This window comes from Sceloporus occidentalis, unplaced genomic scaffold, assembly GCF_023333645.1.
Source record: "Sceloporus occidentalis isolate IW3139 unplaced genomic scaffold, rSceOcc1.0.p SCAF_1, whole genome shotgun sequence".
In the NCBI taxonomy this organism is placed as follows: domain Eukaryota; kingdom Metazoa; phylum Chordata; class Lepidosauria; order Squamata; family Phrynosomatidae; genus Sceloporus; species Sceloporus occidentalis.
Genome location: NW_028316981.1, coordinates 185,811,253 through 185,828,451, shown reverse-complemented (window position 1 = coordinate 185,828,451; position 17,199 = coordinate 185,811,253). Strand labels below are relative to the sequence as shown.

At 43.3% G+C, this 17,199-nt stretch overlaps 1 protein-coding gene across 3 annotated transcripts in view; it reads right to left on the bottom strand.

The window, feature by feature from the left end:
- SLC25A23 (solute carrier family 25 member 23) overlaps positions 1-17,199 on the bottom strand; it is an 85,530-nt gene that overhangs the window by 47,555 nt on the left and 20,776 nt on the right. For all 3 annotated transcript variants that reach the window (XR_016272369.1, XR_016272370.1, XM_089486508.1), the window contains exon 2: positions 13,822-13,948. Coding sequence is in view for 1 of the 3 variants with exons in the window: in XM_089486508.1 (XP_089342634.1) it covers positions 13,822-13,948 (127 nt within the window). In the remaining 2 variants the exon portion in view is untranslated. The remainder of the gene's footprint in view (positions 1-13,821; positions 13,949-17,199) is intronic.

Below are 17,199 nucleotides of genomic sequence, written 5' to 3'. Positions count from 1 at the left end.
TGTCTGTTTAGGGTTGATAGCAGCTCTCAGTTGAGCTGATGTAACGCTTAACAGGCCAGTTCAAAATCAACTTGGGAAAGCCTCCCTCCCTTTTTTTTTACTGAAATTTCCAGAACCAACCAGCCAGAAAGGTTGCTGGACATACTGGTTGGGGGATTCTGGGAGGTGTGGTTAAGAAAAGTCACTTTCCTAAGTTCTGGGTGGGGAAAGGATGGGAAGAACGTGTACAATATTGAGGAAGCAGAGTGTATTCCAGCAACATGTTCTCATTTTTTAAGGCATGGTTTTGACTGAAGGATGGCATGGGCCCAGCAAAATCATTCAAGACTTTGCAAAATAACAAGACAAGAACTCTGCACAAAAGTGGCTCTTAAGGGACATTAGGAGCACTTGGCCCCTTCAGTTCTTTATTTTATTTATTATTTATTTTATTTACTTTATTTATATGCTGCTTTTCTCTTAGGCCAGGACCCAAGACGGCTTCCACCTGATCGTTCTGTGCAATTCCCTACCCACTAATGTTATGAACTAATGAAAAGGGGACTGAGCACAAACAGAGCCCAATTTGAAAGGCATTCAGTAAAACACAGGTGAGAATGGAACAGAGCTAGGCAGGGACTCCTGAGAGCAGGAAAGGACACCAATAGTTTGCTGGATGCTACTGAACTGCCATCCCCAGCATCCTTCACTTTGGCCAAGCTGTTTTGCCCTGATGGGAAGTGAGCTCCCACTATATCTAGTGGGCCACATGGCCACAGTCCTGAGTTAAAACAAGACTTATAGTCCAAGACATTTTTGGACTATAATTCCGAGACTGTCCCAGTCACTGAGGAATTATAGTTTGAAAAAGTAATGTTTCCAAGCTCTGCATAATTGTTTATATGTTGAATAATTATACTTATACTCCTCCTCCTCGCCATACTATTCAACGTCTTTTTCGTGATCTTCAATCTGTCGACTCTAACCATCTTGGTCTGACCCTGGATTCATCTCTCTCTTCCCTAAATCTCGGGGATTCTGCTGATTCAGCTATGTCTTTATTTAACTCCACTCTTTCCTCAACTCTTGACCATTTTTCCCCTGTCTCTGTACACACTTCTTCCTCCAAGACTAGACCTCAGCCCTGGCTTACCCCCAACATTAAGTTTCTCCGGTCCTGCTCTAGAGCGGCCGAACGTCTTTGGAGAAAGTCCAAAAAGTGGGCTGATTTTATCCATTTCAAATTTGTTCTTTCTTCCTTCTCACGCGCCCTCTCTATGGCAAAACAGAATTATTACAAATCATTGATCTCTGCCAATGAGAGGTGCCCGCAGCGTTTGTTCTCCACCTTCAATACTTTGCTTAAACCTCCCTCTCCTCCTGTCTCTTCATCTTTCTCTCCTAATGACTTTGCTAACTATTTCATCTCTAAGATTACCACTATTCGCTCTGAGATAGTCCCTCCTGATTCTTCTGCTCTTAATCTTCTATCGCCTTCGCCTAACAAATTTTCTGTCTTTCCTCCTGCCTCTTTGGATGAACTCTCTACACTTCTGAACTCTTCCAAACCTGCTACCTGTCCTCTTGATCCTATTCCTACTCGTCTTCTAATCTCTATAGCTCCCTCCTTTCTGCCCTCGCTCCTCCATATCTTCAATCTCTCTCTCTCTACAGGCTCCTTCCCCTCGGACTTCAAACATGCTCTCATTTCCCCAATTCTGAAAAAACCTTCTCTTGACCCCTCCTCCTTGTCTAGCTATCGTCCGATTTCTCTTCTCCCCTTTCTTTCTAAGGTTTTGGAACGGGTTGTCTATTCGCGCTGTCTTGAGTTTCTTGAAGCCAACTCCATTCTCGATCCCTTTCAGTCTGGTTTCCGCCCAAGGCATTCTACAGAGACAGCTCTCACTAAGATCTCGAATGACCTTTTACAGGCCAAGGCTAATGGCCTTTACTCTGTTCTCATTCTTCTCGATTTGTCTGCAGCCTTTGACACTGTTGATCACTGTCTCCTAATTGACATACTCTCTGACCTTGGGTTCTCAGACTCTGTTCTCGACTGGTTTAGATCTTACTTGTCTGGCAGATCTTTTGCAGTAGTTGCAGGGGGTCAGACTTCTTCTCCTGTTCCCTTATCTGTTGGAGTTCCCCAGGGCTCTGTTCTGGGTCCCCTTCTATTTTCTCTCTACACACTGTCCTTAGGAAAACTCATCAGCTCTTTTGGCTTTTCCTACCATCTGTATGCTGATGACACCCAGCTGTATCTTTCTGCCCCTGACCTTTCTCCAAGGCTTGAACAGCAAGTCTCGTCTTGCCTTACAGCTGTCTCGCAGTGGATGCGCCATCGGCGGTTGAAGCTCAACATGTCCAAGACGGAGCTTCTTGTCTTTCCTCCTAACCCCAACCTTCAACACTCCTTTTCTGTCTCTGTGGACAACATCTCCATTCAACCAGTCCAGCAAGCCCGCAGTCTTGGCTTTATCTTTGACTCTTCTCTGTCGTGTATCCCTCAGATCCAGACCACAGCCAAGGCTTGTAGATTCTTTTTGTACAATATTGCCAAAATCCGACCATATCTCTCCGCCTCTACTGCCAAGATCCTGGTCCATGCCCTAGTGGTCTCACGACTTGATTACTGTAATGTCCTCCTGGCTGGTCTTCCTTTTTCTCACCTCCGTCCCTTAATCTCTGTCCAGCATTCAGCTGCACGCATTATCACTTCCACCCACCGCTCTGACCACATCTCTCCTGTGTTGGCATCCCTTCACTGGCTCCCTCTCCCTTTCCGCATTCAGTATAAGCTCCTGCTGTCGACATTCAAAGCCCTCCATGGACTGGCCCCTCCTTACTTATCAGACCTTCTTTCTCCTCACCTTCCCACCAGGGCCCTCCGTTCTGGTAGTCAAGGGTTCCTGTCTCAGCCCAGGATTTCCTCTGCCCCATCTCGGATTCGCCCCTTTTCACTTGCTGCCCCTCACTCTTGGAACCTTCTTCCTCCACAAGCAAGAGCCATCACTTCTTTAACCAGCTTCAAAACGGAGCTGAAAACCATCCTGTTCAGAGAAGCCTTCCCAGGCATCGCATAATTGTCGCTTACTATCTGATGTTCTGTTGTTGGCTGTTTATCGATCCATTTCCTGTATTGCTATGTACTGTATATGTATTATCCTACCTGTGAGTATGTATTTTCCCTGGATAATGATTAACCTTCCATTTTGGAGCCAAGCCCTCCCTCCAGTCCATCTGCCTTGGTCCAGGCCTCGGAGGTAGAGAGGAACTGCTGGACCTCTTACCCTTTCCCGTCACCACTCCCTTCTCCTTCTGTGTCATGTCTTTTTAGATTGTAAGCCTGAGGGCAGGGAACCGTCTAACTAAAAAGATTGCATGTACAGCGCTGTGTAAATTTACAGCGCTTCATAAATAAAGGTTAATAATAATAATAATAATAATAGGAAAAGGACTTTGCTTGGTGCCTGCTCCAGACTGGAAGACAACAGGAGATGGTGTCTCAAGTAAAAAAAAAGAGGGGGAATTGATTACTGTGGTCAGGTACTAGGAATACATCTCAACGTTCCCAGGCTTCACTATAGCTGGAGAAAGGCTGCAGAATGGTCACGCACATGGCTGAAATGGAAAAAGCTGGCTGAATTTGACCAAGAGAGGTTATTAGGTGGACTTTGTGATTCCAGTTAAGAATAGTTACATTTTCTCCAAGATACTGGTATGGAAGCTGTATCAGAACAATTATGGTACAAAATGAGTCCACTGTGTTCTGGCTTGAGCATTAAAAAAAGATAACTTAGATGAAGAGGTGTTATAAACTCATACCAGTTGTATTTGTATGTTCAATTCATTTCGCTGGGTTTTTGAAGTTCCATTTCCTTGCAAGGGTTCACTCTCTGAAATGTGCCCTCTTTTCTTGCCAGCCTCCCTCTCAGACTGGAGGCAAGTTTCTTCTTTTTTTCTCAGAGAGCAAAAGACAGTTTTAAAGAGAGATCACTACTCCAAGCGTATACACTGACTCTCTTTGTGCACAGGCAAACAGCCAGGTTTTGTATGGTTTCAAGATCTCTTAAAGACCAATGTTTACATTTTGACACTCCTTAAAATGATTCAAGCTGGAAAGAGTACATTTCAAAAGACTCTTCTTCCTATACCAGCTTCCGAAGCAGTGCCCAGAATCCTGTCGTTCAACCACACTGGCATAACCATGCTGGCAGTTGTGATAGGAGGAGAAAGAAGGCCACAGATGTGGGAACTAAGATGGAAGTGAAGGCAGATTTTGCTTGCATTCCCTCATCACCACTACAAGATCTTGAAATGCTTCCCTGCCAATGTCTACTGTATATACTTTTGTATAGGTCAAGCTCATAAGTTGAGGGCAGGTTTGGGGGCCAACATTATGGATTTTGATATGGATAAATTGAGGGTATGTCACAAAGATGTAAAGGATGTTCCAGCAGACATAACTGTTTGTGCTCATCCTAAAGGCTGGATGGATGAGGAGGGAACTACAATAAATGGTGTGATATATAAGGAAGATGACCAGGCACAGGCAAGAGTAAGAAAATGCACACGTCAAAAAGGATGTAAAGGCAAGAGTAAGGTACAGTAGTAACTCTTATTTAAAAAAAAGAACCATTCTATCCTCTGAGTAGAGTGGTGAAAGGCAAGAGATTAGTTCATCTCAGGAGCACCTAAAAGAAGCACTGACCCCCTCTACTGCAGGGGTAGGCAACCTTTTTGAGCCGGGGGCCGGGTTGCTGTCCCTCAGACAACTGGGGGGCCGAAGTCAAAAAATAAATAATTACATAATTTTTTAAAAATTTAAATAAATAAATAAACTGGGATAAATGTAGGACAAATAGTCAAATGGTGGACACTTTTTTAAAAAAAGTGGAGGACATGCAAAAACATTTGCTGATTTTTTAAAAAATGTTAATATAAATGCATGTTTCTGAGGCGTCTATAGACAATTGTCCCCCTTGCCCCTGCGCGCCAAGAGGCCAAAGGCCCCGGCGGCAATCGGCGGCAGGACCGGGCTGGGGCCGGTCCCAAGGCCTTGCTGGGCCACATCCGGCCCGCGGGCCACAGGTTGCCTACCCCTGCTCTACTGTCTCAGCACTCTTTTAGGGGAATGAGAAAGAGCCACCAACACACTGCTATTTTCCTACCCAGACATTCAAAAAGGCCAGAAGTGTGTTGCAGTGGAGGGAGTAGAGGGAGTTGGTGCTTCTTTCAGGCTATCCAGAGACAGACTAAGCTCTTGCATTTCGCCACTCTGCCCAAAGAAGGGGATGGCTTCTTTTACGTAAGAGTTAAAGGACTGAAACAGATGGCCCTTCCAAAGACTGACTGGGGCTGTGGAAACCACATGCCGCAGCCCCAATCCATCTTTAACCCAGCTGAAAAAAGAGTGTCAAAGAACCGCTTCTTTTTGGCTAGCAAAAAGCCAGTTTTTCCTGCCCCACCATGGCTGGAAGTTGGCCTTAAGACACTCTGGCGGCATGCAGCATATAAACGCCACATTGTTGGAGCACCTTGAAGTCACCCATGTGTAAACGACCAGGGAGGCTTCAGAACATACAGTGTATAAATGCCACACTCCAAAGCTGCCCAGACAGTGGTGCAAAAGGGTAATCTGTTTTGGTCCAAAGTATAGTGCCTACATTGCCCCGTGAATAAGTTGACCTAGGTTTTTTGGGCTGATTTTTCACTAAAATTTCTAAATTTACTTATAAAATATGTAGAGAGATCTTGTAGCACCTTTGAGACTAACTGAAAGAAAGAAGCTGGCAGCTCTCTCTTTTTCAGTTAGTCTCAAAGGTGCTACAATATCTCCCTACATACTGATTCTACAGACTAACACAGCTATATCTTTGGATTCTACCCCGATATATATAGAGAGAGTACACTAGCATGGTGTACTAACTGAATTCCAACCCAAAGCATACATATAGATTGTACAGTGACCATATATGCTTTGCTTCATAGGGATCTTTTGTTTGAACAGTCGTCCAACCAGAGCCCAGTTTAAGAATAAAGACCCATAAGAAGGCAAAGCAAGGATTTTAGTTTTTTATCCACAGTAAGAATGCAGAGAGCTGACTGAGCAGCAGGCACACTTTAAAAGAAAAGACTCACATGCCTTAGCAGGAATTGCTTGAAGAGGCATTCCTCCTGCCTGAGAAAGAAAGGGCATGCTTCTTTTAAGATGCTGTTTGCCATCCTTAATTTTTGCAATCACTTGTATCAAAAATGGTATTTTAAAAACCTGCTGCCCAATTAACTAAAATATATTTTAAATAAGGGAAGGGTGTTGTTATTTTTATAAACGTTGCATTAGGAACAAACCATTTAAGCACTGATATAGCTAGAGTGCTTTGCACCACTTTATGAACTGTCTTCAAGGGCAGCCCAGAATAAAATTCACTGCAGTAGTCTAGCCTAAAAAGTTATGCAAGCAGTTGGCAGTTGCTAGGTTAGCAAATAAATTCAGTGGACTCTTCTGATGTTTCTGTCTATATACATTTTCTTAGACTGAACAAGGAACAGCACACAACCTTAAGTATTTTTAGAACCAGATCCTACTTCGGAGAGAGCCGCAGCTCCTTGACACTTTTCAGCCCAAAGCTTCTCCCACAGAAATACATTCAAGCATATCCTCCTCTCTTACTTCTGAAAATAAAAGGAGCATTGTATGGTTGACTATCCAGGGAAAGATGCAGTGAGAAATTCTAAAACTGCTGCAAAACAAGGTGACAGTCAATTAGTGACTCTTAATGGCCTCCATTAGAATTTGTGCCAGAAGCAAATAACTCTTACAAAGAGGATAAGAAGATCATTCTGATTCATTATCTTGATAGTTTGTTGGCTTAATCAAGAGTCAGATCACAAGTTCTTCAGAAAGTTGACCAGTTTTAAAAAATGTTCAAAAAGATAGCCATATACATCTTTTCAGTGTAGACAGAAGTTGTGTAGCATCATATAGGGTACTAATTTATTTCAGAATAGACCTTTGTAGACTACAGACTACCTCCTCAGATGCACTGAGTTCAGCCTCATTATATAGTAACTACAAAAAGGGACTGATGCCCATAGTACTCATTCACCCAAGTTGGTCTCAGACAAACATTAGTAGCAGGTTTTTCTGTATAGTTTCAGAACCTGTCCAAACCAAATAGATAGTGGGACAAAATGTATGTTTGTGTACATATGCCACTGGAGATCAAACATTTCCTGAACCACTTTCAATTCTCCTCCGAAAAACAATCTTCTCCCTCTAGCTTTCTCTTCGGAGAGTCTAACAAAGGGTCACCCTGGATAGAAACTTAGAGGTTTATCACATGTGAAAATTGGAACTCCAATCCAAAGCCATTCCGAAGGGAAGGGGAAGTAGATTCAGTTTGACTCCAAGCCAATTCACATGATTAATTATCTCATGTGAAGAGCAAAATTGTAGTCATTCCTGAGGCAAAATGGAGCGGATGCAACATAAGTTGTTATACCATGCGGATTCACCAATTCCAATTGGCACCCTTGCGCATGCTCAGTGGGTCTCTGAATGCATCGAGAACTTTTATGCTTCCGGGGTGAAGAAGGGGGCCACTTCCTGTTTCGCATGAATGCTAGCCTCACGTGAATGACTGTTTTGCGTTTCTTCTTCCCTTCTATTTTATTCTATTTTTTATTGTGTTTCAACAATTTAGCAATGCTTGCAACTCCCGCCATGTGTAATCTCGAGTATGTGCGTGTGCGTGCGCACGCGTGTGGTGTCCAAATATACATATATTCACATATATACATACATACACATAGACATATATATATACACACACATATATGTTTATGTATGTGTGTGTATATATATATATATATATATATATGTATACACACAGATATACATACATGTACATACATACATGTGTGTATACACACACACACACACACATACACACAAATATAGGAGGAGGAAGGAGAAGGACGGAGGGTGCAAACAGAGGCAAGATCAGGGTAACAAGAGGGAAGAAGAGGAGGAGGAGGAAGCAGAAGGACAGAGGAGGCAAACGGAGGCAAGTGTACCGGAAGCAAATGGCGCAAAACTGCAGCACCACAACATGGGAAAGGTGGCACCTTGGAGATTCGGGGTGTGTGTGTGTGTGTACCAGGACCAAAGCAAAGTTGCATTCCAAGACCAATTCGAATTGGATTTGAATTGACCTTGGAAAAAGATTTGTGAATTCGCTAGTTCACCAAATTTATTTACATCGGGAATGACTTTGGATTGACTTGGGATCGGGCTTGGAATGACTCCGCATAGACAGCAATTGCGTGTGATAATTTATCACGTAATAACGTAAATTTGCATGGTTGGGTCCGGAATGGCTTTGGATTGGAGTTGCAAAAATCATTGTGTGATATCGTCCTTATAGAAAATCTATTTTTTGGACTACACTTCCCAGAATCCTCCTCCCAAGAATGGCTAATGTAGTCAAAATCAGTCAGATTTCCAAACTCTGGCCCAGACTGCTGGAACAAAGGAAGCAATACCTTCCTGAATTCAGCAGGATCTACTTGTCCCTGTAACGTCCAAAACAGAAAGAGAAGACTTAGGTGTTCTTCCTTCTGCTCTCTAGCCTAAGGGATTAGTTTATGCACAATCTGTGTCTTCTGTAGGGTTTGTCTGTCCATCTATCTACTGCAGTGCTTGCGGTGGATGAGCAAAGGGACTGGACAGCCATGACCAAAGACAACACTACTCTCTCCCTTTCTATCATTTTAGATCTTTTTCATGGAACAAACAGATGCTGATCTCTTGTTTTTCTTCCCTCTCGTTGACCTCCAGTTCTATATCACCTTGCTCTTCTCTTATAACCCATGGATGATAATAAAAGATGTATATTACTATATATACTTGACTATAAGTCGACCTCATGTATAAGTCGAGGACCAAAATTATGGATTTTGATATGAACCATGGATACGTTTAGGGTAAAATTTAGGGGTGGATGAGAAAGGGGTCAGTCCTTCTAAAACAGATTATACTCTTACCTTTTACCAGGGGATGATTCCTATTTTTTAATAAGAGTTAAAAGTACAGTACTTACATTGACCTATGGATATGTCAACTGAGGTTTTTGGGGTCAATTTTTTGACTAACATTTCCATACTCAATAATACTCATCATCATAATCATATTTATTTCTATTTCGCCTTTTCCCGATAGGGAATCAAGGTGGATTACAACAGGTATTAAAACACCAAACAGTTAAAATTACAATCATGATTAAAAAGGAATAGCATATCCTGACCTTCCCCCCAATCCATTTATATACCATAAATCCATTTTTAAAATGTAAATGGTTAAACATCTTATCTTCCTCCTCCTCAAAAGAAGCAACCAAAGCTGTAAACAGCAGAAGAAAGACAAAACAAGATTAAAAGAAATGTGGGGTGGCAGAGGGAAATGAAAACAAACCAATAAAGAAGAAATAACAGGAGCCCAAAATAAAATAAAATAAAATAAAATAAAATAAAAATAAAAACCCTCTACTTGAGACTGGGGTGGGAGGGTTGATGGGAACTGCAGTCCAAAAACTTCTGGGGAACCACATATCCCCCAGTCCTGATCTAGATAACTTGGACACTACAGAGTTAATTAAGGATTGCAAGGTCATAAGGGGATAGGTGGGGATCACTTGGGTTTACAATTTGACACTTTAGTTGCTGCCCCACTGTTAAGTCTTTCGATTAAGTCTTCAGATCATGGCCTTTTAATCTGGATTTCTACACATCTTTACAATTTATTAGTTCCAGCTCACCCGGCCATAATCTGCAAGGGACTTCCCAATGCAGAAAGCCTGTTTATTTATGGCTTCTGCCTCCTGCTGGGATCCTAGCTATGCAGATCCAGGTAAACAAGTACATTAAGGGAGCACCTTCTCTTTGCTGAAGCAAAGGCTCGCCTTCAGACTTGCCTTGGCTAGCCAGATGGATGGAATGTGTAAAGGTATCATGAACAAGGGTGCAGGGAAAATGTGACCCAGGGCAGGGTGGGGAGAACTGACTGTACAAAATGTGGCTGGGAAGAGCAGTTTGGGGGATTCCATGTTTGTTGGCTTCCTGGATGTTTTTATGTTATAGTTCATGGAGTGTTGTCCTGTCTTTTTAGTAATTATAATATATGTTTATTTGTATTTGTTTCCAGCCCCTGAATCCCTCTTCTGCTTTTACATTCAGGACGCAACCCACTGTTAAAGTGAGATGGTTGCAAACTAATAACTTTCCAACATGTACCAACTGGCTTGAAAAAGTAATGGAAATGGCTCAACTAGATAAACTAAGTAATTTGACGAGAAGAAAACAAACAAGAGGGTTTTTTTAAAATAGAAAACTGGAAACCATTTATAGAATATGTTAAGCAACTAAAGGAAGATATTAGTCTTATTGGATTTGATAGCTAGATAACTTGCACCTTTTCCCCCCTCCTATTTTCCCCCTTTGTTTCCTTGTATGCATAGATGTGTAATGAAAGAAATGTGGATTGATATTATGGTAAATAATAAAGTTAGAAGAGGAAAACAGAAAATTAAAGAGGGGGAAATAATGTTATTATTTAGAAAATCAATTAGAGGACAGGCAGGAAATCTTTTATTTGTTTCTCAAAGGCGGAAGAAAGAAGAGGGGAAGGTTATGTTGTTTTGTGCATGTCTTATGGTTTGCTTTGGCTGTTTGTATACTTATGCTTTTCTTGTAGTTGTTTAATTTTTGAATTAAAACTTAATTTTAAAAAATTGAGATTGTCACCTCAGTCAGCAGATCTTTATTTATGTTATTATTGTGACACACACACCCCCCCCCCCCCAGTTAGGAACAGAAGAGATGAGAAAATTATATTTCTTGCATCATGTACCCATGTGCCTTGACCTGGGGTGGTGTCATGCTCCATTTGTTATTTTGTCTCAGGCAGAAAAATGTCTTGGGATGGCCCTGTATACATTGAACAATCACTTTTAAAGCTCTAGAACTAACTGCTTCAAAGCAGACTAGCTAATGGACAGCAGGGCTTTGTTCTTTTAAAAATGTTGGCCTTTCTCCCTACCTTTTAACATTTTACTTTGATGCCAGGAAAAGCTTTCCTGTTTAATGTTTGCATAGCAGGCAGCTATTCAAATGCACAGCAGAAAGAGCAGTAAACAGCTGGTAACCTGAGTTATAAACCTTTTGTGAGAACATAATCAGAGTTCTTAGAGAAAGGGACAGCTATCCAAGCTAAAAGTGAAGATCTCAAAGTAGTAGGGATACATACAATCCCTGTGGTTACCAAAGAAGAATCTAAACCCTGGGGGTTCACACTTCATAATGACAAGACCACAGTAGGAAGGACGGAGGCTGCGAAGAGACAATACAAACTATAAATCCCAGAATTCTATAGCAGTGAGCCATGGCAGTTATAGTATCAAACTGCATTATTTCTGCAGTGCAGATGCAGCCAATGTCTCCCGGCATAAAAATACAGCCTCAGTGTCACAGTCCCTAGCTGCAGGGCAGGAAAAGAGACAGAGGCTGGGGTAAAGCTATGCCAGGATGACCAGATGTCCTCCTTTTCCAGGACATATCCTCCTTTTCAATCTTCTGTCCAGGAAGAATTCCAAAATGTCTTCTATTTTGAGCAGGACTAAAAAGCATGGATTTATATTTGTGTCAGTGTTTTTAGTTTTAATGTGGGAATGTCCTCCTTTTCTCTTGAACGTCTTACAGTTTGTGGTGCCTTGTCCTCCTGTGCGGTTAGAACATCTGGTCACCCTGGGCTATGCCTCCCAATGCACAGGCCTCTTGACACATTTGAACCAGTTCTGGGATGCAACGCTAAGCCAGGCAGTCCTTGAGGAGTTTGAATCCATTCTCTGAAGCCTCCCCGACAACCCCCTGCCTGCAGCCACCTTGTCTGGGAGCCTGGCTTATATCCGACTAGGCCAGAATGGGAGGGAAGCCAGCCATGCAGAGTTTGGCACCCAGGGGCTCATCATGTGCCTGTCCAAGGACTGTGTATGAAAGGGAGCATAACACCACTTGGGAAGAGAGCCAGCTGGAAGGGTTTACAGTCATCAGGTAGGAATTGGAAAGTGGGACAGCAGGAGGCATGGCCACCCACTCCCTGGGGCCAGAAACTTGCAAAGAGGGAGGCGAGTTGTGCCTGGATTTTATCTTGGAGCTGTCTAGGAGTTGTTAAGAAGATATCCCTTAATTAAGGAAGCAGAACAGTACAGGCACTTCCTGCCTCTCTCTCTAGACTAGAGCCCCATGGAGGAACAGAAACTCCTACATTCTTCTCCTCCAAACCTCTACCTCCTCTGGCTGGCAGCAAGCACAGCCTGAGTCCTGACATTGGCAGGTGTGCCAAGGAGGAAACGGGTGGGCACACCTAGAGCATTACTTCAGCTGTGTCATATAGCTGGCTTTTAGCAGCTGGTGGCTTCCATGTAAGCAGGGAGGGAAATCTGCACCATGTTTCAGTCCAATGCTAACAAAATGAAATTCAACACGGAGAAATGTAAGGTATTGCACTTAGAGCAGAAAAACGAAATGCATAGCTACAGGATGGGGGGAAACCTGGCTTAAGGAGACTTAAGGGATCTAGGAGTCCAAGTAGATCACAATATGAACATGAGTCAACAGTACAATGCAGCAACTAAAACGACCAAGGCAATTTTAGGCTGCATCAACAGAAGTATAGTTTCTAGATCAGGGGTAGGCAACCTGCGGCCCGCAGGCCGGATGCGGCCCGGCGAGGCCTTGGGACCGGCCCCAGCCTGGTCCTGCCGCTGATTGCCGCCGGGGCCTTTGGCCTCTTGCACGCAGGGGCAAGGGGGGCAATTGTCTATAGACGCCTCAGAAACATGCATTTATATTAACATATTTTTTTTTAAATCAGCAAATGTTTTTGCGTGTCCTCCACTTTTTTTAAAAAAGTGTCCACCATTTGAAAATGTTGTCCTACATTTGTCCCGGTTTATTTATTTATTTAAATTTTAAAAAATTATTTAATTATTTATTTTTTGGCTTCGGCCCCCCAGTTGTCTGAGGGACAGCAACTCAGCCCCCAGCTCAAAAAGGTTGCCTACCCCTGGTCTAGATCAAGGGAAGTAATAGTGCCACTCTATTCTGCTTTAGTAAGGCCCCACCTGGAATACTGTGTCCAGTTCTGGGCACCACATTTAAAAAAGGATGTTGAGAAACTGGAGTGTGTCCAAAGGAGGGCGACTAAAATGGTGAAGGGTCTGGAAACCATGCCCTATGAGGAAAGACTTAGGGAGCTGGGGATGTTTAGTCTGGAGAAGAAAAGGTTAAGAGGTGATTTGATAGTCCTGTTTAAATATTTGAAGGGATGTCATATTGAGGAGGGAACAAGCTTGTTTTCTGCTGCTCCAGAGAACAGGACCCGGAACAATGGATGCAAGCTATAGGAAAAGAGATTCCACCTCAACATTAGGAAGAACTTCCTGACAGTAAGGGCTGTTCAACAGTGGAAACGGAGTGTGGTGGAGTCTCCTTCCTTAGAGGTCTTTAAACAGAGGCTCGATAGCCATCTGTTGGGGATGCTTCCATTGAGAGTTCCTGCATGGCAGGGGTTTGGACTGGATGGTCTTGTGGTCTCTTCCAACTCTGATTCTATGAGTCTATGAAATGTTAAAATTTATAAACCCTCTCCCCAAAATAGGTTCAGTATCTCAGGTTTAGTGTCTCATGTTTAGACTAAGACTGTGGGTAGGAGACTAAAGAAATACTGGTAGCTAGCATGGACTCTGGCAGGCATTGCCCTAACTGAGAAAGAAGACTTCATACCATCATGGTTGCGGTCCAGGCTGTGGAACATCAGCAGCAGCTTGCGTTCACGCTCCTGGAGATAGCGGGCAAATTCCTCAAAATTAAGTTCTCCATCATGGTCTGTATCTCCCTCACGTAGGATATCCTGTAGATAGTGGGAGGAAAGTGATTTTTAGAACGGCGTCACAGAGCTGCAGCACACAAAGAAGGCAAGTGCCATCTTAGAAGACCCTCACTCAGGCACTGCAAGAGGAAAACAGACTCCCAGCCTAGAAGGCTTCACAGATTTTGTTATTACCCATCTCCTCAAAACAGAGATACTTACCTGCTTACTAGAAGCCAGATGCATGGTTCTGAGGGCAGATGTATTTGTGTGTGGGGCTTTAGATTAGTAAGTGCATTTGTGGACTTAATTGCAAGAATTTGCACACCACTCTAAGAAGGAAAGAAAAGAAAAGCTGTGCAGATGCCAATATGTGTGTGTGTGTGTATGTGCACATGCACGCACACACCACAGACAGTATTCCATTGTATGCTATCACATTTCTATTGATTTGAATTTGATGACATCAGTGAAATACAACATCCATATCACCACCATCATGCTTATTAGAAGTCAGCAGACCAATAGCAATTATATTAGAGCCAGATTAGCAAACCTTTGGCTCTCTAGCTGTGGTGGACTTGTAGCTGTTAACTGTCATCAAATTGACTTTGACTTATGGCGACCCCATAAATGAGAGACCTCCAAGTCACCCTATTACAGGTGGTAATAGGAGGAGGTGGTGTCCCACTGAGAAAAAAAAATAACATCCTGCCCAGTTTCACTGAGGGCCTGTACAGATAGGCCAAAATAAAGGTGCTCCAGATCACTTTGGAGGTATGCTGTTTAAATAACATACGCATCTTAAGAGGCCAGAAGCTGCGCCAAAGCATAGCTGGACTGGAGTGTAGCTTTGGTGTGGCTTCTGGCCTCTTAGGACGCACACATTATTTAAACAGCATAGCTCTAAAGTGACCCAGAGCAGCTTTATTTTGGCCTGTCTGTACGGGCTCTGAGTGAGTTCAAGTTTCTGAGTGGTGAAAGTCATATTTTTGAACCCATAGCTCTATCTCAGGCAGTCTGTCACATTTGCTTTCACATAATGGATGCAAAAGATTATAGTGAGAAACCAGCTACAGAAAGTGTCAAAGGGAAGGCTAGGCTTGAACTCATATTCCCAACACATTCATGTTGTAAGTGGAAGGATTGGCTTTTGTAGGTGAAGGGTCTGGAAACCATGCCCTATGAGGAACGACTTAGGGAGCTGGGGATGTTTAGCCTGGAGAAGAGAAGGTTAAGAGGTGATATGATAGCCCTGTTTAAATGTGAAGGGATGTCATATTGAGGAGGGAGCAAGCTTGTTTTCTGCTGCTCCAGAGAACAGGACCCAGAACAATGGATGCAAGCTGCAGGAAAAGAGATTCCAGCTCAACATTAGGAGGAACTTCCTGACAGTAAGGGCTGTTTGACAGTGGAACACGCTCCCTCAGAGTGTAGTGGAGTCTCCCTCCTTGGAGGTCTTTAAGCAGAGGCTGGATGGACATCTGTCAATGGGGATGCTTTCATTGTGATTTGCTGCATGGCAGGGGGTTGGACTGGATGGCCCTTGTGGTCTCTTCCAACTCTATGATTGTATATGATAAGAACATCCCTTCATGGAAGCCCCTGCCATGGACTAAAATTGCTTCTGAGGAGATGTAGACTCAACCTTTGACACCTCCACCTGCCTTCTTGAAGAGGTACGAACCAACACATTAAGAACTCTCCTTTGTTTGGTTTCCACACAGGAATGACCCATGGAGATAGGGGAATGACCTGGGCACACTTCTTATGTTGCTATCATAGGAAGGAGTGGTTTTTGGGCACCTTTGTCTGTCTTGACCAGAGACAGAGGCTGGTATACATGGTGGGAGGAGGAAAACTGTAGAGAAGAAGGGGGCATCCTTGGGATTAGGCCTGTGGCAACCCTTCTGAGCCAAAATTAGCTGATTCGCTCACACTCTAGTTAGCCTAGATTCACTTGTCACTTTCACTTGCTACATACTTTTCCATTGCAACCTGATCTTCATGAAGCTTAAAAGAAACCTAAGCCCCAAGCAATTTCTTTGGATAAAGCCAACTCCCCACTCACAGATTCCCCCCCATCCTCCCCCCCCCCACAGAATTAGGTCACCACCTCCTTGGCCTTATATAGCATGATTTCTAATTCTATTTTATTTTGTTGCCATCAGAGGATAGTTAACACGATGCCTTTCATTTTTTTAGGCATCTCAGAAGATTGCAAGATATTTTGAACTCCATTGTAGTATGATGCAAGCAACATCTCTATGAAGGCATTCAGGGAATGGTGAAGATGGGTTTATACTATGCACCCTATCCTGGCTTTCTGTTTATATATGGATGAACAAATGGTACCTCTTGGACTACAGCTACCAGAATCCCTGGCCAGTGTGGTTGGGAGTCCAAAAAATTACCTTTCCAAGCTCTGGAATGAATGCATAGATGAGAGGAGAGGTAGGGCCAGCGGTTGTCCAAAAAAAGGTTTGAAGTGAAAATGAAAATCTTGCAAAACATTTTGAATAGCCTGAATCAAGGAACTAGTTCCGTACGCCTGCTCTGTGGCTCTCAATGAAGCACCAGGAAAAGACCAACAGTGCACAAACTGCTCTTTGCAATAGGCAGCAACCCTTGTGCAAGTAAGTTGATGCAATCAATATGAGTCTCCCAACTTGGATGGGAGAAAACAGAGGAACTCTCACATGCAGGATTGCCACTGGCTTTATGCAATTTAAACCCAAACTGCCTACAGCAATGTACTACTTGTTTTACACGAGAGCCACCAGGGACCATATTCTACCATGAAATGCAGCAACCTGGGAAAAATCATCCAGAAAATGCCTTCTTATGGGAATCATGTCTTTTTCCTGGGTGCTGGGGAATAAGTCATTGTCTGTTTACCACCTTCTTCCCTGATTCTGCTTTGCCCTGTTGTAACAATTGCAGTGATCTGGATGTTCAGCCTTTTAGTTCCTCCTGCACACTCTGTCTCCTTATTGTTCTCAGCCACTTTCTTCTGCTGCTTGCTTCCTTTTCCCACCAGCTGCCACTTTCCGCCTCTTCTCTTTAATATTCCACGTCAAGTCCTTTTCAGGCGGCTTGTCCACCCGCTCATCCAGTGATTATGCAAATAACTAATCTCCAGGATGGAGGCAGTGAGGCACAAAGCCAGCTCCAGATTTCAGTAAATCTGGACATTTGCTACAGCCCCCCAAGACTAGCAAGGAGTCCCAAAATCCCAGCAGCACTCTCATCCTCAATCTGTGCAATGGCTCTATGGTAGCCAAGGTGCAATG